At 49.6% G+C, this 24,040-nt stretch overlaps 11 protein-coding genes across 11 annotated transcripts; 4 read left to right on the top strand and 7 right to left on the bottom strand.

Annotated features, from left to right (window-relative positions):
* Window positions 1–1,339: 1,339 nt before the first annotated feature.
* On the bottom strand, window positions 1,340–5,796 carry CI109_101913 (uncharacterized protein; the record flags this gene model as incomplete). Its single annotated transcript, XM_032007904.1, has 15 exons — window positions 1,340–1,857; window positions 1,921–2,084; window positions 2,144–2,468; window positions 2,524–2,723; window positions 2,779–2,911; window positions 2,962–3,060; window positions 3,115–3,151; window positions 3,205–3,306; window positions 3,376–3,468; window positions 3,533–3,881; window positions 3,933–4,008; window positions 4,063–4,253; window positions 4,310–4,372; window positions 4,430–5,338; window positions 5,414–5,796. The coding sequence occupies 15 exons, from the start codon at window positions 5,794–5,796 to the stop codon at window positions 1,340–1,342; spliced, it is 3,642 nt and encodes a 1,213-aa protein (XP_031857842.1).
* A 962-nt stretch (window positions 5,797–6,758) lies between these two features.
* Window positions 6,759–7,859, top strand: CI109_101912 (uncharacterized protein; the record flags this gene model as incomplete). Its single annotated transcript, XM_032007903.1, has 4 exons — window positions 6,759–6,808; window positions 6,932–7,454; window positions 7,518–7,595; window positions 7,680–7,859. The coding sequence occupies 4 exons, from the start codon at window positions 6,759–6,761 to the stop codon at window positions 7,857–7,859; spliced, it is 831 nt and encodes a 276-aa protein (XP_031857841.1).
* Window positions 7,860–8,026: 167 nt separating this feature from the next.
* CI109_101911 (mRNA surveillance protein pelota) lies at window positions 8,027–10,142 on the bottom strand (the record flags this gene model as incomplete). Its single annotated transcript, XM_032007902.1, has 10 exons — window positions 8,027–8,288; window positions 8,350–8,466; window positions 8,549–8,739; window positions 8,818–8,925; window positions 8,986–9,092; window positions 9,207–9,326; window positions 9,479–9,626; window positions 9,739–9,846; window positions 9,969–10,034; window positions 10,104–10,142. The coding sequence occupies 10 exons, from the start codon at window positions 10,140–10,142 to the stop codon at window positions 8,027–8,029; spliced, it is 1,266 nt and encodes a 421-aa protein (XP_031857840.1).
* A 464-nt stretch (window positions 10,143–10,606) lies between these two features.
* On the bottom strand, window positions 10,607–11,829 carry CI109_101910 (uncharacterized protein; the record flags this gene model as incomplete). The annotated part of the gene is made up of 5 exons (XM_032007901.1): window positions 10,607–10,921; window positions 11,055–11,360; window positions 11,462–11,596; window positions 11,658–11,683; window positions 11,754–11,829. The coding sequence occupies 5 exons, from the start codon at window positions 11,827–11,829 to the stop codon at window positions 10,607–10,609; spliced, it is 858 nt and encodes a 285-aa protein (XP_031857839.1).
* Window positions 11,830–12,303: 474 nt separating this feature from the next.
* On the top strand, window positions 12,304–13,528 carry CI109_101909 (40S ribosomal protein uS3; the record flags this gene model as incomplete). Its single annotated transcript, XM_032007900.1, has 5 exons — window positions 12,304–12,386; window positions 12,638–12,913; window positions 12,973–13,185; window positions 13,272–13,343; window positions 13,405–13,528. 5 exons carry the CDS (start codon window positions 12,304–12,306, stop codon window positions 13,526–13,528), a joined length of 768 nt encoding a protein of 255 aa, XP_031857838.1.
* Window positions 13,529–13,876: 348 nt separating this feature from the next.
* CI109_101908 (uncharacterized protein) lies at window positions 13,877–16,155 on the bottom strand (the record flags this gene model as incomplete). Its single annotated transcript, XM_065967052.1, has 9 exons — window positions 13,877–14,053; window positions 14,128–14,166; window positions 14,257–14,395; window positions 14,456–14,481; window positions 14,548–14,621; window positions 14,706–14,946; window positions 15,022–15,237; window positions 15,342–15,559; window positions 15,714–16,155. The coding sequence occupies 9 exons, from the start codon at window positions 16,153–16,155 to the stop codon at window positions 13,877–13,879; spliced, it is 1,572 nt and encodes a 523-aa protein (XP_065823124.1).
* A 417-nt stretch (window positions 16,156–16,572) lies between these two features.
* On the bottom strand, window positions 16,573–17,253 carry CI109_101907 (uncharacterized protein; the record flags this gene model as incomplete). The annotated part of the gene is made up of 3 exons (XM_032007898.1): window positions 16,573–16,742; window positions 16,846–16,921; window positions 17,032–17,253. The coding sequence occupies 3 exons, from the start codon at window positions 17,251–17,253 to the stop codon at window positions 16,573–16,575; spliced, it is 468 nt and encodes a 155-aa protein (XP_031857836.1).
* Window positions 17,254–17,526: 273 nt separating this feature from the next.
* CI109_101906 (uncharacterized protein) lies at window positions 17,527–18,390 on the top strand (the record flags this gene model as incomplete). The annotated part of the gene is made up of 3 exons (XM_032007897.1): window positions 17,527–17,913; window positions 18,039–18,189; window positions 18,281–18,390. The coding sequence occupies 3 exons, from the start codon at window positions 17,527–17,529 to the stop codon at window positions 18,388–18,390; spliced, it is 648 nt and encodes a 215-aa protein (XP_031857835.1).
* A 267-nt stretch (window positions 18,391–18,657) lies between these two features.
* Window positions 18,658–19,739, bottom strand: CI109_101905 (uncharacterized protein; the record flags this gene model as incomplete). The annotated part of the gene is made up of 3 exons (XM_032007896.1): window positions 18,658–18,899; window positions 19,083–19,377; window positions 19,512–19,739. The coding sequence occupies 3 exons, from the start codon at window positions 19,737–19,739 to the stop codon at window positions 18,658–18,660; spliced, it is 765 nt and encodes a 254-aa protein (XP_031857834.1).
* Window positions 19,740–20,028: 289 nt separating this feature from the next.
* CI109_101904 (uncharacterized protein) lies at window positions 20,029–21,384 on the top strand (the record flags this gene model as incomplete). Its single annotated transcript, XM_032007895.2, has 7 exons — window positions 20,029–20,253; window positions 20,357–20,414; window positions 20,501–20,780; window positions 20,873–21,037; window positions 21,118–21,149; window positions 21,220–21,242; window positions 21,316–21,384. 7 exons carry the CDS (start codon window positions 20,029–20,031, stop codon window positions 21,382–21,384), a joined length of 852 nt encoding a protein of 283 aa, XP_031857833.2.
* A 192-nt stretch (window positions 21,385–21,576) lies between these two features.
* CI109_101903 (glycerol-3-phosphate dehydrogenase (NAD(+))) lies at window positions 21,577–23,589 on the bottom strand (the record flags this gene model as incomplete). Its single annotated transcript, XM_032007894.1, has 12 exons — window positions 21,577–21,699; window positions 21,762–21,781; window positions 21,846–21,885; window positions 21,934–21,986; window positions 22,059–22,178; window positions 22,247–22,340; window positions 22,400–22,434; window positions 22,571–22,754; window positions 22,844–22,914; window positions 23,048–23,204; window positions 23,383–23,479; window positions 23,549–23,589. 12 exons carry the CDS (start codon window positions 23,587–23,589, stop codon window positions 21,577–21,579), a joined length of 1,035 nt encoding a protein of 344 aa, XP_031857832.1.
* Between the last annotated feature and the right edge of the window lie 451 nt (window positions 23,590–24,040).

The raw sequence follows: 24,040 nt of genomic DNA, 5'->3' as shown, positions 1-24,040 counted from the left end.
CAACGCACACACCACTTCGAGTCGATACGACGATCATACATCGCAACCAACCTTGAATTGCATCGTTGACGTATACATCTGAAGCTTGACGTGACATTTGCTAATACGACAATCAAATATCTTTCGGCATGCCGAGAAAGTCTCACTTTCGGTCGTTCGGTTCACCTAACCACGTCGTGACGCAAGAGGCAGGTTTTCCCCTCGAGACGCGATTGCTTTCTGCACCGTGCAGATCGAGTTCGTTGTCAAGTCATCTATCCACATACGACTTGACTTGGACTCGACTTGAAACGAGACTAGTGGTTTGTGGCGCACACAAGAAGAAGCAGATCCAAGCGTTTTTTGGTCTCGTTTCATGTTGTACTGTGGAGCACAATGCTCAATGTACACCAACACCCAACACCCAACACAGCCGCATGGGTACCCTTCCTTCATCTGATAAGATGGGTGGCATGTCCTTTTCTCGACCTCGGCCGAGTTGATCGATTGGTTGTGGCACAAGGTCCAAGCGCTCATCTCACTGACGATGAGTAATATAGCCGACGGTGAAATGTACCGAGCGGTCAGTGAAAGCGATCGAGGCCGAGGTGGAGATGGTCGGTCGGTTCCCTTTCGTCTAAGACTGGGTCAGACTGGTTGACTGGCGAGTTCGCGACATAGATGAAATGTGGTCGTATGCACCAAGATATCACACTTTTGGAAAAAAAAGGGAGATGACAATCGTAACTTATCACATTGTACGGAACATACATTCCAACCGATCGTCATCTTCTATTCTATGATCAAGTCTCCAACGTACATGCTTCGATCCAGCGAACTCTCACTCTATTCACAACGCCTTCGAAGACAACACGCACATCGCAAATGATTTATGAATATTCTAAATTGATAGCCATCCGACGAAAGATGACGTTCGAAATGATGCGGATCATCTCGTGCCGTGCCGTGGCGGAGGCGTCAAGATCTGCACTAGACTCGGGAAGGCGTCAATCGTTTTAATTAGTAGATCTTCACAATCTTATCTTTGAGACCTTTGACCTTGCAATGCAGTATCAGCACTCGAGTACGCAGTACAGAAGTATCTTGCACTGATTTATCTCATCAGACGATATGAACGCAGCGAAAGGTGAGCTCATGTATTCCTCAAGTTTAGTGTACAATAGACGTCATCGAAAACAGGCTACAAGCTAAAAGATACCATGCAATGCATTTATCGACATTTGATCATTCTTATGCGCATCACACTCTCTTGTCGTCTACCACAACTCCTCCCTCGTTCGCTCTTCCTCTCTACATCGACGGCAATTACGTCCAATGCCATCCCCACACCGTCCACAGACTACGATAATACCGCAATGAGATGCGATGCTAGGACGTCCTGTTCCTCTGCGACAGCTTTCAATACAATCTTGATGAACCTCCTTGCCACATCGGCCTTCTCCTTCTCCATCTTCTCTAACCCCTTCTTATCCAACTTCCACAATACGCAATCCCTCTCCGCGACTACCGTACATGTCCTCTTCGTCTCGCTCAATGTCGACAAGTCTCCAGCAATCGTACCAGCGACCATCGTCTCTTGTACCAAGGAGGTATGATCATCGTATGCGTAGGTCGCACGAAGACATCCTATCTCGATGACATATAGTCCGTCCGCTGGGTCATTCTGCTGCCAGAGGGTGTCGCCAGACATGATTGACTTCTGCACAAAGTATGGACATAGTTGAGAGAAGAAGGAACGGTCCGGTGTGCCGTCGTCGATATACGAGCCGAATGTCTGGAGGAGGATGGACAATGGTTGTTTAGGAGCAGAGTCGGATTCGGGCGAAGGATCTCGACTGGCAGGAGGAGCGAAGCCAGCTGATAGTGGCAAGAAGCTCTCATTAGCACATGCCTGTCGGCAAGCTTGTCGCATTCACTCACTATGAGGCAGTGTATCACCACCCGCTTTGACCAAATGGCTCCTCCTGGGACTGTTCTGGAACGACTCTGCAAGCGAGAAGGGCGGCTTGGAGATTTTAGGGAAATCGATCACCTTCGCCGCAGCTTCGTTCTCGATGTACTGTTGATTCTCGTAGAATGCGGTTCTAAGGACAAAATGATGTCAACTTCTCGGCGTTTCCGACCGATCATTCCGCCCACTCACAGATAAGCGTTCTCAGTCCACTCCAGCGCATCATTCAGCCTTTCAAACACCTCAACTCTAGTCCCTTCTCTATCCGCCCACAGATCAACGCCTTGCAATGCCGTTCCTACCAAACCATTCGGCTTGGCTCCACAAAGGATGAGCAAGACGTCTTTTGCGGATAACAGTCGCTGAACACGGACAAAGGCTTCTGCGGAGGAGAAGTCGAGACCGTGCACGAGGTCGAAATCGATAATGAGGAATCGGATGGGGCTGTGTTGCCATTTTGCAAGATCGAGGAGCTTTCGGATCTCATCTTCGACATGAGTAATAGTACCGAAGAACACTAGAACAGTCTCAATTAGCTTTCGGTACTTTACAGTTGAGCTGAAGAGACTTACGGAAACCTTGCAGTTTCATAACATATGTCTGCGATCCAACTTGTTGCAAGAATGCTCGTTGCGGTCTAGGTCTCCTGACGGTTGACTTGGCCGTTGAGCCATTGAAGACCGTTCGGATGGCCTTTCGTCTAGAGCTTTGCACGACGAAAAAGATACACGCAAGGATGATACCGAACAACAAACCGATGACGAAGTCAAAGCTACAGAGTCGTCTCGTAAGCATTCGCGTCGGGGAATCGTAGAAACAACACATACATTGTCATACCAATAGCGATCGCCCATATGGTGATGTATTCCATTCTGTTGACGCGGTGACGAGTGTCCCACACAGCCTCGATGGTGAGGTCGATACCCAGGACGAAGATCAGAGCGCCAACAACCATCACAGCTGTATATACGTCAGCCATCAGTCCTGTATGTGCATAGGAAAAAACGCACGCAAGTTTGCAATGACAGCAGGTCCAACCATCATGATAGCAGCAGTAGCCGCAGCGAGCATGAGACCCGATAACCTCGAGCCACCGCCAACTCGATAGACTGCATGGAATGTCAATTTTTCGAGCAAGACTACTCGTCTCTGGAGCAACTCACACAACACGGTGTTGACATAGGTCAAATAGTTTGGAACCTGCGGGAGTCAACATCAGTGCCAGCTCGATAAGTTCATCTGAGATAGCTCACGGTTCCCGTCAATCCTGCCAGCATGTTGGAAGCGCCATGTGCGAGCAGTTCTCGATCGAGCTTAACGTTATCTTCGCTGAGCGATACACCGAGCGCAGGGACCTATCGGCATTGACAAACAAATAGTTGTCAGTCAATCTGATCATACCAGATCTCGGTATCGGAACTCACGTTGAGAGGCACGTGAAGGATACCAAAGAAGACCAACGCAAGCTGTGTAGGCATGGCTGCCCAGAAAGCTTCCCAATTCGTTTTACGGAAATCCTGAAAGTTCACAAAGTCAACAACCGCCTTGTTTGGGTACACATGAAGATGGGAGGGAGCTTACAAAGTAAGTGTAGAACTTCCACCAGGCTTGTGTATTTTTTCCCACGTCAAATACCCAACCTGCATTCCTCAACGTCGTCATATCCCATCGCCCAATCACCACGACTATGTAGAAGATCACGGGGATGACGAAAAAGTATGCTGGGAAGATAAGTTGATGATGGTAGAAATGGGTGATCACTCGCAAGAGGATGGCAAGAGCGAGCGGGATCGTCCAAAGAGCGACGACGTGCCATGATTCGAAGAATAGCTTCAACGTTGCGAGATTGTACTCGAACCCTTCTTCTTTCAGTCCTCTGGAGACTTCAAGTCCTGTCTCGATCAAGAAGATACCGACACCGCCAATACACCTGAAAGGGCCATGAGCTTAGGTCATCGAAAAAGTACGGCGGGTAACTTACCCCACGAGGATATGTCGAGGGAAGTATCCAATGAGACCTCCAAGCTTGAAAGCACCAAGAGCGAAGAATACGAGTCCTGCAACCAGTCTCAACTGACCGCTCACCGGAAGTGCGAATTGTAACTACTTACCTGTCAAGATCGAGCTGAACGCGAACGACACCATTGTGGTCGCTATGATCGCCCTATCATCATCTCCAACCACGTTTTCGATGATGTTGACCAGGATGTGGAAGAAAGGAACGGCCTCGATCATCATCGAACCGTTACCTCCGGGGAAAATACTGCCGCCCAGCGAGAAGACGAGCTGAGAGACGATACATCTGTAGCAGAAAGAAACAGGTGAGCTAGATCCGAGGTCCAGCATAACTGTACGCACGAGACGAAGAACATCGATACACCGAGAGAGCCAAAATCGACGAAGACGGCGTTCGCGGGGAAACTATAATTGGTGTCAGTCACTGCTCTACACTGAGTGTGTAGAAACCAGGCAACTCACAGGATCATACCGTAACTGACACCGTCCAAGACGTTCAGTAGCAATCCCAGGATGACCGAAGGAAGAGTCTTGATGGGCTCCACAACAGCACCCCTCGCGACGTCCTTTGCTGACACTTTCGACAGACTGTTCTTCCACCTTCCGAAATCGGCTACTGCCTGACCGCCCCATGATCTCTTCTTCCCCTCTCCACCACCACCACCACCGAGTAGGGGCGTACTTTCGGTCGCGCTCTCCACATCTTCTCGGGCATTTCCGTCAGCAAGGAACCGTCTGAGAGAGCTGGCAGAAGCTCTTCGAGAGCCCTCCGATCCGCCGTCAGGGCCGTCAGCAGCTAGAGAAGCTCGACGAGGCATAGGTGTTTTGTCGCCTGACCTATCTTCGTCGCTCTCTTCCGCGATATCGCTGCCCTTCTTTTGCATAGGGGTACCATCATCTTGTGGTTCCTCCGTGTCATCCGCAGTGGCATCTGCGGCATCCTGTTCTTTCGCTTTCCTGTCCTCTTTGTCCCTCTCGAGCATCATACTCAATCCCGATTTGCCATGTGTATACGGTGAAGCTGGGAAACCCGCTTTGGGAGGAGAGATATCGTCCGAGATCTGCTCGTGGACGGTAGGGATCTTTGTACCAGCAGCTGCTGCGGGGTTCAAGTGACTGGGGTTTAATGGTCGATGTTCAGTCCCATGGTGACTAGCGGAAGAGAACGACGTTGAAGGATGTCTTGTCGATGCAAGTGGAGACACAGACGACTGGAAGTGGAATGAGGAGGAACCTGCATCTCCGCCAGAAGTTGAGGAGAATGCTCGTGGTCGAGACGAAAAAGACATCGAAGCGAGTCGAGCTGTAGAGTCTCGAATTGCTTGGGAAGAGGTAGATCCAGATCCATGAGAAGGTATACTGTATGATCGTCTGTGCGTAAATCAGGGCTTAGTTCACGGATACACAATAGACGTCATGTCAATCAGAGGACAGACGAATACTCACTCTTCAGTCGATTCTCCGTTGTTCATCTTTCCATGATGTCTCTCTGCCAAAGCTGCGGGATCATCTTGAAAAGCTCCATTCCCACCAGGAGCTTCCATAGGCTGCAAAGAACTAGGTCCAGATGGGACACCAGCACTCCCACTGACTCTTCTCAACACCTGAGAGAAGTATCCAGCTCCAGGTTGTTGAGGACGGTGTTCCGGTGTAGGAGGACTATGCAGACTTGTCGCCGTGACAGAATGTGAAGTGTGGACGGAAAAGCCCGATGTCGAGGGAGACAGGGTGGTATTGGGATAATGGGTCGGCAAGACTGGTGATTGGGAATGAGTCGAGGGGAGAGTAGAAGGGAGATGCGGTGAATTGTTGGGATCACGAGCTGGCATTTTGTTTTGCGGCTTTACTTTACTTTGCTTCACTTGACTTTACGAGAAAGGATGTCGTTCCGCAATGATTGGATGGTACCGTTTCTCGAGCGGAAAGGAACGTGCACGGGGTCCGTATTGTTGGTTGGCTGGTGGGAAAGGAAGTCGTCGGTTATAGTATATCAACAACCGCTGACAAAACAATCGCTGTAATCAATCTGATAATATTCCCTCGTAGCAGTAGCAGAAGCAGTATTGCCGCAGCCGCAGAACAAAGTTGACAAGTCGAGTTGTTTCGTTTCCCGCGTCGTAAGTGGTTGATTGATTTCGTTCCTCTTTTGTCACGCAATTCGCTCAACTGGTTCGTTGGGTTTACGTTTACGCGATTCGATCGAGTGGAGGGACAAGAGATAGCTAGTTACACTTCGATTGGACCATTCGTGCTTGCGTAGTAAGGTCTCCTATACTCCAATTGTTCTGAAGTTGATCAAGTGGATAATATGCTTGACAGACACATGTACTGTAAGTATGTTGCATGTGATGGAGCGAGTACCCAACAGTATGTACGAGTACCCATAGTATTTACTGATAAGATGCACCACCTCACCGTAGCGAGCGTGACTGTTCCTTCAATATGAGTTGTCAGAGATAAGCTGCCAGGATACTCGCTTCCCTCAACGTCATCGAGGAAAATACTCCCGTTCCTGACGAGAAAAGAGCGGATCAATTCATGTTTCTCTATTTACTCACTCCATATAGAAGGAAAATGTATCCGACCCTCCCACTAAGACTTCTGTCCGGTCGGGTGAATACTACATCGGCCATTGACGGTAGCTACCGGTAGTTCGGACCGGGTGTTGCAGGTTGTAGAGAGTTCATTCGATACACAAAAGTATAAGAGCGGGTGATAGCTCAGCTCTAAATACAGTAGTTCGAGCCTCTTCTTACCCCTCAACCCAAACTGTACATACACACCACGCACCATGTCTTCTTACATTGACGAACTCTTCGGTCTCAAGGGCAAGACCGCTTTGTGAGTGATGTTCACGTCCGCTCCTCCCATTTTTCTCCAACCTCGGAGATGATCTGGCCCTCTGGTGTCCTGTCTCTTGCGGTCGTACGGTTGCACAACGCTAATCTCATATACACTGCGTAGGATCACCGGTGCCACTCGAGGTATCGGTGCTCGTATGGCTCTCGCCTTGTCCAAAGCTGGAGCCGACATCATTCTTGTCCAACGAAACGACACCAACACAACCACCAAAGACACCATCGTTTCAGCTGGTGGAAAGGCCGATATCGTAGTATGCGATCTCTCTTCCTCCGAAGACGTCGCCAAACTCATCCCTCACGTCACAAAAGACCTCGGACGAACACTCGATATCGTCGTTAACTGCGGTGGTATCCAAAGACGACATCCCGTTGAGAACTTCCCAGAAAACGATTGGAATGAGGTTTTGCAAGTCAACTTGAATACGGTCTTCACTATCACAAGAGACGCCGGTAGACATATGCTCGAATCAAGAGGTGGGGTTGCGGGCGAGCCGGTTCCTGAGGGAGGCGCTTTCGGTAACCCGAGAGGTTTGGGCAAGATCATCAACGTATCCAGTTTGGTAGCATACCAAGGTGGTTTGAACGTCGTCGCTTACGCTGCTGCCAAGCACGGTGTGCAAGGTATTGTAAGTGTGACCTCCTCGCACCACGTCTTCCTACTGCTGCTGACCTTCCTACTCCCTCACCAGGTCAAATCATTCTCTAACGGCTGGGCTTCCAAGGGCGTCAACGTCAACGCCATCGCTCCCGGTTACATTGCTACGGACGTGAGTGCTGAACCGCTTTCTCCATGTTTCCTTAAATCGCTGCGAGTGACACTCACTAACGCTTCTCTTCCCCGTCGTTTGCAGATGAACGAGGCTCTCATTGCCGACCCCGTCAGATCTCGTCAGATTCTTGAACGTATCCCCGCCGGCCGATGGGGTACACCTACGGACTTTGAGGGTGCGATCGTCTACCTCGCTTCAAAGGCTAGTGACTACGTGAGCGGCGAATGTCTCGTCGTCGACGGTGGATGGATGGGGAGATAAGTGCACAGTCTTTAGTACTATAGAATATCATATGCAATCTTTTTACGCCAGAGGAGGGGCAGTACCCTTTTAGCCTGTGAGGCTTGGAAGAGAGCTCCGCACTGAAAACTGTCGCCGACCACGCGATTCATGCAATTATTGTTGTATATCACCCCTTTTGACCGTACTCATTCATCTTCTTCCTCGTGCTCCTCGTCTTCACCATTCTTCACCCTCCGTTCCTTCTCCAACCTCTCCTTTTCCTCTCTTTCTTCCATTTCAACTACTTCAACATCCAGAGGATACGTCAAGATCGCCGCGATACCCGTCAAGAGATTTAGTTGTTGTCCACTCTCGTGCATCGACGAGAAGATCAGCGCTTCTCCGCCTCGAGCTCTGACATCTTCGACCATCTGGACATAGCTATTTCGTTTGACTGGATCGGATGATCTGGACACGTATTGCAAGTTAGCTAACGAGCACATCCAAAACTACACAGGAATGGACTGACCGGAACAAGTCATCGGATATTAGTAGAGTACCGACTGCCCCTCTGTCGACCGCAAGAGCGACATGTTCAGGTCCATACCAGGCTCGAAGCTCGTCGGTCGCCAACATCTTGTGGAATCTAGACAGGTCTCATCAGCACCACTTTCATTGAGGGGTGCAACTTCACGACCCGTAAGCCCTGCGAAAAAGATGACACTCACTTATCAAGTCCCAGGCCCTCCTTCGCGAACTTCGCTCCTTGTAACATCTTGGCCACCTCTGGCGCTCGCAACGCCTCCACCAGTCCATGCACATGCGAGGTGTTGGAATGCACTTTGATCCACTTGGAGCGCGATGCGAGGAGAGGTTTGTTGGATGTCAAGGTCGCTTGCTGGAAGATGTAATCGTACAGCTACATAGTGTACTTGGCATCAGCGTCAAGATCTTACCGATATCGCGCCCACCAGACTTAAAGAGCGCCTGCACTCACCGAGTCACGAGTAAATCCAGGACTGGCAATGACAACAGCCTTGAGCGTTTGGAAAGGTATCAAACGCAAAACTGCCTGGTAAACTGTCGAGAAAAAGTTCTCCACCGCCTATATCACAACGCTCAGCTTAATTCGTCGTTCCGAGCCGACTCGACCAGCTGAACTGACCTTATCATGGCCCGATGTACCGCCTTTTCTCTTCCTGGGAACGGGAGTGTCGATGCGTTGTCTGACCACGGTCATGTGTTCCGACAGCAGGCAGATAGCAGCTGTACCTGTAGCGTTGGAAACGGACTTAGCATGGGCTCGTAAAACAATCAAACCCCAAGTCCCGCTTGAAAGACTAGATGTGCTTCATTCCAGAAAACATTCGTAATCTTCCTACTCACCTTCACCACACACAATAGCTCCCACTTCCGCCCCTCGACCTTCTTGCGTGCTCTCCTCAATACGTTCCAGAGCTACCGAATCCCATCCGGTCGCTTTCGACAATCTGAAATCGCGATTTGCTGTGGAGTTGAATTGACATGACAACGTTAGCTACCGTTCACAGAGCATCTCGAAATCGCCTTGATCTCTTCGCAGAGGTATGACCAGTCTTTCTAAATCTCTCGATATCCGTACTTCCCAGAGTGATGAAGTGAAGGCCACGTCCACTCACCTTCCAAATCCAATGTATGATACGCTCCCAGCTTCACATAATCGTTCTCCTCTACCACTTTTCCAGAGATCTGTAAAGCAGCAGTAGGCTCTTTCTTCTCCCCTTGGCCGTTGGCTTGACTGCTCGAAGCGGCGGGGGAGAATGTCGTCTAGCACAGGGGAACAAAGGAGTCAGAAGACGTCGTTCCACACGTATGAACCGGGGTTGATGGTCAAGAGGGGGAATGTCAAGACTGAAGATGAGAATAACATGCCACTCACCTTGGTCACTTCCAAGGTCAAGTTTGTCCTGACTCTATACGAATCGGATGATCCTGTTGAAGAGACAGTCTGTACCCTTCGCACAGCCAAAGCTCGAACTCGATCTCCCTATAGCCAGGCAAGAGCAGTATCAGCACCTCTTCCATACGTACGAACATGCATATCCCAGATTGTTTTTGAGGGGTTCGAGGCACAGAGACAATAGAGCAAGAGTGAGAACGCTCACTCACCTCTGAAATCAAATTATAGACATGCCACATATCTTCATCATCTTCCGGTCGAAGTGTGACATACCCCTGTGAAGTGAAGCATCACGCTTGGAGGTCAGCATATGTCTTAATCCAGATTAAGAGGTGATCACGTACCGATCCGTCTTTTTCTATATGCTTGTTGACGAGCTTCATGGTGCGTTACGCGAATATCGGGGTAATGGAGTGAAGCAACAACGATGGAAAGGTCTTGTGGATAGAAACCGGGACTGTTTAGATATACAGATACAGGTCGTATGTGCTTCTTAGTTGTCTAAGCTGTAGGTGACGGTTTATATACGCTCTAACTCTCTCCTGACGAAAGATGCAATGGTGGAGAAAACGATATGGGTTGATTGATTCACTGGATGGAAGTGATGCAATGATGCCGATGACAGACTATATCTTCCACTTCTCGTTGGTCGGAGGAACATCACGTGATGGCCACGCGAATACGCCGAACTAGAATTCATCTACCTTACTTTCTACGTTTGGCCCATCTTAAACTGAGCCATGCAAGAGGACACCAAAGATAGGAGCGTTCTATGACACAACACTATCAAGGCAGACGCGTACTTAGTCATCACTTCATATACATCTCATTGTGACATTTCTTTATTCTAATCCCAAGAGAAATCCTCATCATCTTCTCCCTTCTTTTTACCCCCTCTGCCCGAAGCTTCCCCGTTCGCTAGACCTGAACCACTCCCACTACCCGAAGGTCCTGCGCTCACGCCCGCGTTGCGCTCCTCCGCTTCTTGTTCTGCTTTTTGCAGTTCGATCTCCGCTTGGAGGTCGTCCTCTGATGTGTTGGTGTTGTTGCTTGAGGGATGGGCGATTTGGGTCGCTTTGCCTCGTGCTGTTAAGGGGAGGGTGTGATATGTGGATGAGGCGAGATGGGCTGCGTAGGAATATAATATGAGGATGAAGTAGATCTGTAAGAAGGATGGATATCAGCATTTCCTTCTTTCACTCGCACGTCGTACCCGTCAACGTCAAGTGGAAAGATGGAAAAGGACTTCGTTCGATAGATATGGTGAAACAGCTACTCCAGAACCCCCAACGTACCTTTACAAACCACCCAATGACCAAAGTCCAGACTGCGAAACCCTTCTCGGCCTCCCAAATCTCCCCTGCAAGAGCAACTCTCAACTCATCCAACGCCTCACTCTGATCCTCTGTAGGCTGTCTGATCTCTCCTCGGGATAATGCCAGGTCGATCAAATCTTGTTGCGCTTGTGAATTGATCGTCCGTCTTCCATCGTGGGGGACAGAGTACCAGTATGTGAGGTAGAAGATGTAGTGGAATATGGTGACGATGAGGTGGTCGAGAGCGTACAAGTGCGAGAGGAGTAATGTGGGGTGGGCGGATTCCTAAATACACGAAAGCCAAGTCATAGCATGAAATGAAAGTAGAAATAACGACTATGTCAGCATTGCCTCCCATGTTTGTCATAAAAGAGGTCGCCACTTACAGACTTGACCACTCTTAATCCCCATAAGAGAGCGAACAACGTCCCGGTCGAATACGCATAGTACAGTAGTTGCACAAACGATCCTCCCACTAACACTGTGATCAGACCATACAGTCCCGCGACCTTGTTGATGAGCTACAATCGGGACTGAAATTAGCGAGACAGTTCGCCGTTCGGTCCGGACGCTACAACTCACTCCGAACAGTAAGATGATCTCGGCACCTACCAAACCACACCACAGGATTCGTGAGCATGAAATAACAACACAGCACTGAATAATGCAATGACTTACCAAGCTTGATATCCAACAAGCCGAGGAACGACCCGAATATCTCACTGGCCTTTGGCCGTCTGACGCTGATCTTCATTGAGTACGGGGGGTGTCGAGTTGCAATGAGAGCAAGAAGTACAGGAAATCACAAAACAATAGTTGATGTCTTGCATTCTCGCTTCTTTCGCTTCGCGCCTGCGAGGTCAGGGGGTTAGGTGAGACTGATACGCTATCAAACACAGAAGCAGCCTGATATTGTAGTAGTGGTTCTCCATTTGATCCCGTCAGTTCAAGAGTATCTTTTCAAAAGTGCCACATTACATCTGTTCGGAAATAAGAAATAATTTGCCGAGGAGAAACTCGTTTTGTACGATTTGTGTGAATTGGCAGTTTGGTAGCATTGCACTCTGTGTCGTTTGGGCTTGCTTGCCTCTCACCGTTGCGTCGTTGCTCACACTCTCACTCGCTGCTTGGCTGCAACCATCGAATTCACCTTTAACGCTTCTGTTCATAGATCTTTCTCTCCTTTCCTTTAATCGTCAAAAGACTCGATCAAAAAAATCAATTCAAGATGGCCGCCACCTCTCAGCAAATCTCAAAGAAGAGAAAGTTCGTCGCCGACGGTGTCTTCCAGGCCGAGCTCAACGACTTTTTGTGAGTATAGCGTTTTGTGTTGAAAGAAATGGGCAGAGGGAAGGGGCAAGATCGGGGAAGATGGCATCGGAGGATGAAGTGAGAAAGGGTGATGATGGAGCAAGAGGACATGGAAGGAAGAGGCAGTACACGTAAGGAGTCGGATCGCTGACGATATGCTTGTCTTTCTTCCTTCTTCCTTGCTCGATCTATCATATCCAAATATCGAACTCGCATATCACTCAATCGCAATCATCACCCCACCCATACAGCACCCGTGAACTCGCCGAGGAGGGTTACTCTGGATGTGAGGTTCGAGTCACCCACGCCCGAACTGAGATCATCATCCGTGCCACCCACACCCAAGAGGTTCTCGGTGACAAGGGTCGACGAATCAGAGAGCTCAAGGCTCTCGTCGAGAAGAGGTTCAAGTTCCCCGAGAACGCTCTCGAGCTTTACGCCGAGAAGGTCCAATTCCGAGGTCTTTCCGCCACTGCTCAGGCCGAGTCTTTGAGGTACAAGCTCCTCGGTGGTCTTGCCATGCGACGGTGCGTTCAGTTTGTTTTTCTCTAGGTTTCGTTCTCAAGCTGATATATACTGTTCACAGAGCATGTTACGGTGTCCTTCGATTCGTCATGGAGTCCGGTGCCAAGGGTTGTGAGGTTGTCGTTTCCGGTAAACTCCGTGCCGCTCGTGCCAAGTCCATGAAGTTCACCGACGGTTTCATGGTCCACTCCGGTCAACCCGCTCGTGACTACATTGACTACGCCGTCCGACACGTCCTTCTCCGACAGGGTGTTTTGGGTATCAAGGTTAAGATGTGAGTGGAGCGAACGAGCGGAGCGCGTAGCGGTTCGCAACGTACAGTTGGAACACGACGCTAATTGCTTTTCCCCTCTACCACAGCATGAAGCCTTACGACCCCGAGGGCAGGCAAGGTCCTTCCAAGAACCTTCCCGACGTCATCAACATGGTCGAGTGAGTATCCTTTCCTGATACATCTCAGTCACACGGAAACTGAAACTCTTCCCCTACTCAGGCCCAAGCCCGAGGCTGCCATCGAGATCCGATCCGAGCACAAGGAACCCCAAGTGCAGGCTATCCCCCCTCCCGCCGCCGCCGCCGCTCCTCAGCAGGAAGCCGCTCCCGAGGCTTCATACTAGACTTTGGAGTAGGAGTAGGAGCATTAGGAGTAGTTGGAGTTGGGTCTTGTATGATACGATGGTCTGATGGATTGCATTGACACCATTTCCTATCACACGACGAGCAGTTTGGGGAGATATCCTTGGGTTGCAATGGATCTAACAGGAGTTCGCACCGAATCGGTATGAGAACTGTCAACTTGGCAAACGATTCATGTTTGGTGTTGGAATGAAGAATTGAAGAAGCAAGAAAACATCACTCCTCACAGCATGTCAAGCTCATACGCCAGTTTCTGCAACCTGACACTGATGAATCGATTGCATTTCTCACATGACGGTATATGTATGTATATATGAATTATTCAGAAACTATAATCGAGATAGTAAGGTGATCTGAACTAGCACGATCCCTTCAGATATTGCTTGCTTGCTTCCCATTCTTCCTTCCGTCCACGCCCTGTTTCCCTTGTTGTCACCTTCCACCGTCCACTTTGTTGCTTCCCGCTGCCCCCACTTTTCCCTCGCTTCGTCTGCAGTCCCTCGATCCTGAACCAAGCGTTTAGTACTGTTCCGATTGTCAGTTCCACTCCACGATGATCATCTTTAGCTCTCAGACTTACGACGTATGGCACGATCTTGTAAGGGACTAGCTCGCAGTACTGCAGAGCACACGGATGTTAGCCCTCACCTCCACGCCAAGTCATCACTTCCCAGCCGCGGCGCAGAGTGCACCTCATCACAGCACTCACCTTGTCCCAGTCCTTGCCGTACTTCTTTTTACAAGCTTCGTCGTCTCTCATCTGCCTGTGGACGAGAAGGATGATGAAGAAGACGAGGTAGTAATAAGTCAGGGGTGTGTGGAACCCTGTAGGGAGACACCATCCGAGGCTATATGATAGGTAATACGTGAGCGGAACCCATCAGTAACAGTGAGTGACAGAGACATACGCAATAAGCCAGTCACCGAAGTAATTCTAAATAACCAGACAAACAACCATCAGCTGACATCCGAAACCGAACAGAATACACAGCTAACTCACGGGATGCCTTGAACGTCCCCACCAGCCAGAAGTTAACAATCTTGTCCCTCGCTCAGTTTGCATGAACTCGAGGTCTACGAGGCGCGGTTTGAGTCAGCCTTAATGTTTCCTCGATATAGATGGTCCCGCCCATAGAACACTGCGCTGCCCACACTCACTCTTGGGGTTCTTGCCGGCCCTGAAGTTTCCCTTTTCATTGTTCGCAGTTCTGAAGATATAGATACCCGCAGACTCGATCGCGACGATGACAGCGGTCCAAACAGGACCGAGGGTGACATGGTTGAAAGCGAGGAAACGAGCTTGAAGACCGTATGTGAATGGCACCCAGGTAAGATCACCAAAGGAGAGCATGAAGCCAAAACCGTCGGTAGTGATGTCCATCTGGTTGAGGATGGTGTGCTGTAAAGCATTAAAATGACGAGGTCAATTCCATTCTTTGTATCTTTTCGCTGGGAGTGATACCTATAGACTCACCTCTTGGATCAAACAGTCGAAAGTGTACCATCCCTCAAACACCAATACAAGCAACATACTATCGGTGAGTGTACCGAGTCGGACATACTGCTCGCAAGCGCAGGAAATGTTGAGCAACACCCAGAGAATCATACCGGGTCGAACTTCGTTGAAGGTCTTGAGGTCGAAGGAAGGGAAGAATGGAGGGTGAGGGTTGAGAGGCCGACCCATGAAGAACTGCGAGTGAGATAACAAATAGTGTCAGCGATGTCAATCGGCTCTGCTAAGGTAGATCTAAAGCTTCGCCAAAACAGCAGACATAGAAACAATCTCCTACTCACATCGTAAACAACATTGCCCGAGTTCGCACCGAGCGACAACAACTCCCTGGAATAGTAACTCCAGACATATACGAATGCAGCTTGAGCCGTCGCCATCACCAAGCTCGCAGAGATAAGAGGGACCCAGTGGTCGTGGAGCCATGTGTAAGCTTGGATACCGCCGGGTTGAAGGATCACACCGAGGGAGATACCGAGGGCAAGGAGGAGGGTGTAGAGGCCTAGAGGCAGAGAACGAAGAGTTCAGCGATGTCACTCTTCTATGAGTGTTGCAGTTAAGAAAGTGCTTGTTGTTACGGTCATAGAGCGAAGGCAGGAAAGGAAGATGGGGAAGGACAAAGATCAAAACAACATAATGGGGTGGTGCAAACTCACCGTTCATCTTGTAAACCTTCCTTGTACCATCTCTCAACAGATTGCCCTCAATCTTATCTCCGGGCAAGATCGCCCAACATGCTATACAGAAAGCGTACCAAGCGCCATAAACAGCTGCAGCTTTCCAATCCCAGAACTTGCCAGCCTGCGTTGGGAAGTCCCCCACCAACTCCCAAGAACGTTTCCATCCTCCCACCGAAGTGGGGGTACACCCCACCGCATCGTTACATGTGTAGAAGAAGATGTATGTGAACAGAGGGGCGAGGATGGTGATACCACCTGTACCGATAGGTCCGAAGAATTCGTGAGGGATGGATTTGGGGTTCAGTTGATCGTACGTTAATGGTGTAGGATGAGCTGGGAGAGTCAAGTGAGTCGTAGCAGTGATCACGGTAGTGGTGGTCTCTTCTCCACTCGCAGGAGCGGATTGTGCATCAGCCATGATGGACGTATCGAATCGAGCTGAGTGTGTTGATGTTATTTGTCGATTGTTGTTGTTGTTGATGTATATGGAGTAAAAGAAGGGGAAAGACAGAATGTCAACTTTATTTTGTCGTAAACGCGATCTTTAACACCGGTGTTGATGATGATGACACGATCAGCCCTGACGGTGAGTGATGGAATGAATGGTACGATACACTGTTTCTGTTGATTTTCGTTTTCATGCATGTTATAATGCTTTCGTATTCGTAATGTTGTTACGGATGGTTGCACAAGTGGTATGCTATCATGAATTGCAAAAGTGGTATGATACATACATGCGTGGTATAGGTCTATCTCACAAACACGGCTGCTATGCGTACTTCTCTTCCTCATCCCCCTGGCTTGAGCCCTCCCTATCGCGCGGTGCTCTACGCGCTTACAGCCCTTTCTCCTCTGCCAAGACCTCACTCAGCCAGTTGCCCAACTTCTTCTCCATAACCAATAACACTTTGCTCGCGTAGGGATCTAACGAAGGACCCGATTGACTCGTCAACGATGGAGGGAGGGAGAGCGATAGGTGAATTTGGTTTGAAGGGAATTTGCGTGCTGTGACCATCGTACAATAAGAGAGTCAGCTAAAGTCGATCTAAAAAAAGACAGAGTGCAGCTCTTGGGGAACATGTAAGGTACCAGACGCAAGTGGACTCACCTAATCGTTGGGACATCGGTAAGGCAATATCTGAAGTTCCAGATCGTAATATCGGTGTAGCAGTGACCGGTATATTCTGTACAATCCATCAGTATCACGCTACGAGATCTTCCCAATCACACAGCATACGTCGTCCAATTCTCTTGAGCATTAGATTGGGACTGGAAGGAACACTTCCCCACTCACCCCTCGCGATGGCATAGCAACACTCCAATCTCCTGCCAATTTTTTCTCTCCACCTCCGACGGTGGGGACCTCTTCTCCTGGCTGAGTGGGCGGACCGGCTCCTACCCAGATCATAAGTGTGGAAGTGAGACGGGTGAGTTGGAATTGGAATGAAGGGAAAGAAGGGAGTGGGGAAGGGAGGGAGGTGTGATACGTTTGAATCTGAGGTTGCAGAGTTGACATGATTGATAGTGTATGCTTGAGTAGATAGCCGAGCAGGTCTGTTAGGTGTACGTGTATTACTTGAGTCGGCCTCGGTTTATTGTCAGATGTATGTTGCTGGAAATGTTGAAAGTGAACATTATATACTCGCTGTGTCTGACATCGCTCGGACCGACCTCCACTTAGTGTCACCACACCGTCACCTCGTCCGCAACCTCCATATCCTACTCGTATTTGCGTTCTTCTCTTCGTCAATCTCACAATAACAACCAAGCTGTCCCAAATCATAGCACGATGGCCGAACTCACACCCCCTTCATCAAACAACAACACACCTATCCGATCGCTCCAACCAGAGGACGATAACGACCCTCCTTCTCCCACACGACATTCGACCACTCACCCGCTTGCGAACAGTACGATGGACCTTGATTTGCAAGGTGACCAAAGCTCAGATTCAGAGATGAGTGCGGACGGTATCGTGGTGGATGGAGCGGGGATGGAGGATGACGGCGTGTTGACTGAGGGAGAAGGAGAAGGGGAAGGAAGTGATGAAGGGATAGGAATGGATGTGGAATCTGATGAGGAGAAGGAAGAGGGTGGTAAGGGGAAAGAGAAGCAAGGACAAGGGAGTGGTTCGGGCTCGGGTCTTCCGGCAAGGCTGGATCCGAGGAGTAGCAAAGTGAGTCAAGCGGCGAAGCCTCTTGCCAGGCAGATCTCCCCCTCATTCTTCTATACGGGTTCCCGTTAGGTCATCCACTCCGACTTTCCCTTTGTGGCTCGTTCTGACCGGTTTCGTCTTGGTAGACCCGCAAGATTGTCCGAGGTAAACGTGATTCTAAACGTCGATCAAACATCACCCCGTCCTCAAGCCTTGGTCCTCTCCCAAGTGCATCGAGCGGTGGAAGGAAAGAAGGGGATCTGTACGAGAGTGAGATTGTCGCCAGGTGGAACTCTGGTATGTTGAGCTCCTTTCTCGTTCTCCGTTATCTCCAACTTGTGTCGGACCTTGACTTGACAGCTCACTGATCGAGATTATCCCATCATAGACTTCGGCGATGTCTGTGCAGACAGTCGAGCTGCGAAAGTGCCTGCATCCAAAACGGCTAGTGCTCCTGCTGCTCCAGCACCAACCCAATCAGCTCCAGTAGCTGCTTAAATCAGCGAGAGCGATAACCGCTCCGCGTAGTCTCAACCGCATCGCCACGAGATCCGCCCAGCGGTTCTATAACCATTGACGACCTTTCATACATTTGTCTTCCGCACATGTCACCACTTGTACACATCGCGCTACAGCCCAATCCATGCATGTATCATATCAGACACCTCAGGCGCCTACAAAGCCTTTTAATCTTGTCCACCACCCCTGTGCTTCCTCCTTTACTCCACCTTCCATACCCTCCATCGCCACCTCTGCTGCTGTAGACTAAATTGTCGCCGGCTCCGTATTGCTTCCTCCTCCCCTTAGAGCCAAAGCAGGTCCCACTTCCTCCGTTATTGACGCAATAGCAGCGTTCGCTTCGGCTTTGGTAGCCAGTCGTTCGGCTCGTTCTTGCTCATCTCGGAGTTTACCAATGTGCGCTTGGGCGATTTGCATAGCTGATGTGGTGCCTCCTAGGATGGTGCCCATGAGGACCGAACGGATAAACAGGGGTCGAGGGAGACGATCTGCGGGCGAGTAGAAAGCAAACTGGTCAGCTCGTTGACACATCGGCTACTCCTCCTTGCTATTATACTATACACCATATCCACCTCGACTGCAGCCAAGGCTACAGCTCTTGCACCGATGCCGACCACCCAGCTCTGACCTGAGTCTCCGTCGTTTACTTTTTACAGCTGAGAGCAACTTACATGCTGTACCCACTACCAACCCCAACAAACCTCCAGCAGCTGCCCCATCTTCCCACATGACCTGCCCCTTCCTCCATCCCGTCTTCCGATATATCCCCTCCTCTTCCTCATCCTCATCATCCAATTGTGGCGCGACATCGCCTTTAGGTCCAAACAACCGTTCTCGTGTCCATCCAACGCTCTCGTCGACGAGAAAATAACCTGCTGTAGCTCCGCCTAGACCCAGAGCGTACTTCCCACCTGATCGAAGAGCACCGAAGAATACACGATAATTTCGAGTTTTGGTGTAGAAGTACTAGAACAAGAAGAGAATCAGCCTTCTTCAGCGCAAGTACGATCCGTGGGTGAGAGTGCAAGGCCAGGTCCAAGCAATGAAGAGAGTGCTTCTTATGGGATATGGTCATTGCAATACTAGAAAGTGTGACTTACCCAACCTTGGACTGTCTTTGGTTGTCTATGAGCGTTCTCCGCCAAAAATCTCAATCTCGCTTTATTCCCACCTCGTACTACACCGATCGATAGACCGATGAGCGCCGCTGTCGTAGGTAAGATAAGGAGCGAAGTGGGTATTGTAAGTGATATTCGGGACGATGAAGCGGAAGAAGATGAAGAGGTGGAAGAAGAGGAAGGCGATTCGGCCAAGTCGGCCAAAGACATTTTTGGGATAGCTGTATATTCTGTCGCTGCTGGGTATTGTTATGACTGCTTGATTGGTCTGTCTGATGAGGTCAATGACGACGGAGAGGGTGTGGGAAGACTATCAAATACCCGCTTGGTGGCCAACCCAATACATTATTTCTCTCTCGCAGACAAATGATCCGTGCCTGACGACATATCTACCTCCACATCGATTGACCGGCAATTACAAGGACGGAAGCTCAAGATCGTTACATCTCTTCTCTTGTATTTCACTACTGCACCCAGCTTCAAACGACGCACGCGCACGATGGCGCCCAAGCGACGAGCATCTTCATCTTCAGCTTCGTCACTATCCGACATCGCGGATGAGCCGATCAAAAGAGTTAAGAAGTCTAGCTCTGGTGGTGGTGGTGGTCGGAAGAAGGAATTTAGCCCGACAGACGAGTTTCAGCAGGTTAGCTTGAAGTCGTTCGTGGAGCGATGGAAGGTAGACGGGCTAGGGTATGGTGGGGATGTGTATTATCAACCCGAGGTGGGTCATCTGGCGTCGTACGAAGAAGCTGCATCCGACATCGTCAACAAATGAGGGGAAACAACTGATCGTTAGCTGATATTCCATTTGATGCACGTCGCAGTTTATAGCGGTCGACGAGGCACAGAGATGGTATGACGAGCTGATCAACCTGGACACTTGTGAGTTGACCAGCTGAACTAGGTCTTGTGGTGGTAAGACAAACAAACAGCTGACACCATCTCCCTTTTGCTTCTCAGGGTGTAAGTCTCCCAACCTCATCATCAGACCTACACCGATCATGCTAAATCCTCCAAAGATCAACCCACGCTCAAGCTATACGGTCGTACATTCCCCCAATCTCGTCAGATCGCAGCATACTCCACCACACCCAACGCAGAACTATCATATTCCGGCTCTTCAATAACGATGCATTATCCTTTCCCGCCAATATTGGAGAATATACGATTAAGGTTGGAAGTTGAGTTAGGGGTGAGGTTCAATCATGTCATGTTGAATAGGTATGATGATGGGAGTGTATATATTGGGTGAGTGAAGAACAATTAGGTCTGAGGGATATACGTTAAGCATAACGGAATTTCCACGCTTGACTGACATGGCTTATGTTTCGTTATTGTAGGAGACACTCGGATAATCTGAACAACCTAGTTATTGCAAGTGTCAGTCTAGGTGCAGAACGGACATTCATCATGTCACCAAGATTACCCAGCAAAGCTCGAAAGTCTGGGACGAAAGCAAATATTGAAGAGATAGGACTGGAAGGAAGGAAAAACGTCAAGTGGATGTGAGTGTCCTGTCTGTCGTTGTCCACCTTGAGTGAAGGTTGTCTGTATACGCTCGCTGATGGGCAATGAGCATTCGCAGACTTGGCAATGGGAGTTTGGTGGTCATGCAAGGTGAGCTGTCCTGTCAAGGATCCTGAACGCACAGGTTTACTTGCGCTCACAATATTCCCCATCTCTCCAGGTCGCACACAAGAATATTGGAAAGTGAATTGAAATAGGACCGTCACATCGTGGTCTCCCAGGTGCTGATCATATAGTGTTTCCCCTTTGCCTTCAGCACGAAATACCTAAAGAACCGAAGATACAAAAAGGACGAATCAGCCTAACCTTCCGCCAACTTGTGTAATCGACCCTTCAGCAACCCTACCCAGCCCCCCTGCGTCGTGAGACGAACCATACAATGAACTGCTCGTTGCATCTGTTTGACATCTATAAACATGCGAAATGTATCTAATGTAATTGTTCTGTGCTATCGATCGGTGTTTACTTTTCGTCATATCTTTCACTATGTTCCAAAACCCGGATCACTCTGAGGATATCACAAACCCTCAGTGAGCTTCGCCACGGGCAAGTCCTCCCATGAGATTTGGTAGACTTTGTCGAACAACGGGTAGGCACCTATTCTGTCTCTCTCTTTGAGGAAGACGTGGACGTCCTTGGCCTATCAGGGAGAGTGTCAGGAACGAGGATGACAACGCCATCCATTAACCACAGCCAACTCACGGTGTGGATACCTTGGAGCTCTGCAAACGGGTTGGAAGAGGATCAGCAAAGCTTCAAAAATAGTAGCGGCGTAGAAACACTTACTCTGTCCGTTCAGCATCTTCTTCTCGAGCTCGTCAAAAGGCTGCTCCCATGTCAGCGCGACACTTGCAACCACTTCACCTTCACTCACCTTCTTCTCTTTGACGAACGCCTCTGCAACTCTCTTGTTCCTACCACCCAAACCTGAGCAAGAGTTAGCATTCTATTCAGATCAGTGGGTGAAGCCGCATGCCACCCCTCAAAGTCATTACTCACAAGAAGTGATGACATCAGCCACACCTGAGCTCTCCTGCAAGAACGATTCCTCCTTGACATTGTCGAAAAACTCCTGACAGAAGTGCTTCATCTCCAACAGACCGATACGCATGATAGCAGCTGTGTGATGACGAGTCAGTCTTATTGCAACCTAGAGCGGAAGAGCAAGCGAAATATGTGTATCACACCTTTCGAGTTGTCTCCGTAGCCAAGACCATCGACGAAGCCCGCCGCAACAGCGACGATGTTCTTGAGAGCTCCACAAAGACTGACACCGGCGACCTGAGGGTACGCACGTTAGTAAGCAGCCGACAGAAATGTATTGAGCTTAATAAACTCACGTCATCGATGAGTTGGACCTTGAAGTTGGGCGTTTCTGCGAATGCAAGTAAGTGTATTAGCGTCGGTTGGTCCATCCCTCGCGGCTCTTCTCCCGACGTCGTCTCGTCCTCTGACGCTCGTCGTTTTGAGACTTCGCGTTTGCGTCTTGGGATCCTGGCAGCCACACTCACGGAACAACTTCTGCCACAACTTGCCGTCCTCCTCTGTCCTATATCCAACAGTAGTTTCAGAGAACGTATCCTTTGCAACTTCGTTGGCGATGTTGGCTCCGCTCAAGGCCGAGGTGGAAATACCAAGTCGTTTCTCGATGACATCGGCGAAGATGTGGATATCGGCGCCTTTGACTTCGACACCCTGCAAGTGTACCGCGGTGGATCAGCGACATGACCATAAAGGTATACTCAAGTAGATTGACAGCTGATAAGAGGGAATGGATGGCTTACCTTGATAAGCGTAATGGCCTTGGCGTTCTTGTTCACCTTCCCATCCAGGATGTCCAACGTCTTCGCCAAGACTATACACCCGCTTTAGCATCAGCCTCCGCACTCAATGACCGATCTTTCTTCTTCTACACATTTTCCAACCCAACATGACCTGTGCCCAACGAGCAGACAATACAGCTCCTAGATAGCGCAAGGGCCACTCACACTGATGAGGCATGACGAAGACCAATGCCGTCGCATCCTTCACGGCCTCTTCCAGATCCGGAATAGCAACCACATTCTCAGGGAGCTGAATTCCAGGCAAGTATTTCTTGTTCTCGTGAGACTCGTTGATGATTTCGGTAAGTTTTTTGCCCTCGAACTGGGGAAGTGAAGAGATATCATATCAGCGCAGTTCCACAAGCCCGCTAAGTTGAGCTCTGCAGCTGTCTTGGCATTCGCTCTCATGTAACTGCTAAGCCGAACAGGGCAAACTGGAGGAAGGGTAATAGGAACACAGCCGCTGAGTGGCATGGAGTGAGATGATACAGCCCACTCACATCCTCTTCAAACACCCAGATCGGGACTCGCGAATCATCAAACACATCTGTGTGTTTACTAACGTTCAATCCGGCCAATCTGGCAATTGCCGATCCCCTAATGAGCAGCACACATCATCAGCTCTGTCAATCCCGATCATATCAAAAGAGCGAATGAGTTACTGACCAGTTACCAGAACCGATAATGGCTACTTTCTCCTTACCCATCTTTGTAGAATTGATCGAGAAACTGCGATATGCGTTTATCGAAGTGCGGATGCGGAAAGTGGTTGTGCGAGTTGGACTTCGTGAAGTCGAAGTAACGGAAGAAAGGGTTGAGCGAGATGCTCTGAAAGGAGTGAGAGTCAAGAAGGACGTTATGGCGGATCGATCACGATGATAGATAGATAGATCGGACTACTATCTGTGATATGAATGTGAATGTGGGTAAGTGTTTAAGCGAAGTTGCGATGTTGTTGATGATGGGGGATCGTATGACGACGTAAAAGAGGAACTGATGGTTCAACTTTGGGGGTAAGTCACCGGCTATAACGTGTAAACTTTCTCACGGTCGTACGTGCGGCAGTGGCATACATGTGGGGGACCCGACCGATGAAGGCCGATAGATGACCTGGGAGATCTATGCATGCTACGTATGCTACGGGTTGACAGACATGCA

Source organism: Kwoniella shandongensis, chromosome 3, assembly GCF_008629635.2.
Source record: "Kwoniella shandongensis chromosome 3, complete sequence".
NCBI classification, from domain to species: Eukaryota; Fungi; Basidiomycota; class Tremellomycetes; order Tremellales; family Cryptococcaceae; genus Kwoniella; species Kwoniella shandongensis.
This window is presented reverse-complemented; position numbering and strand designations above follow the sequence as displayed.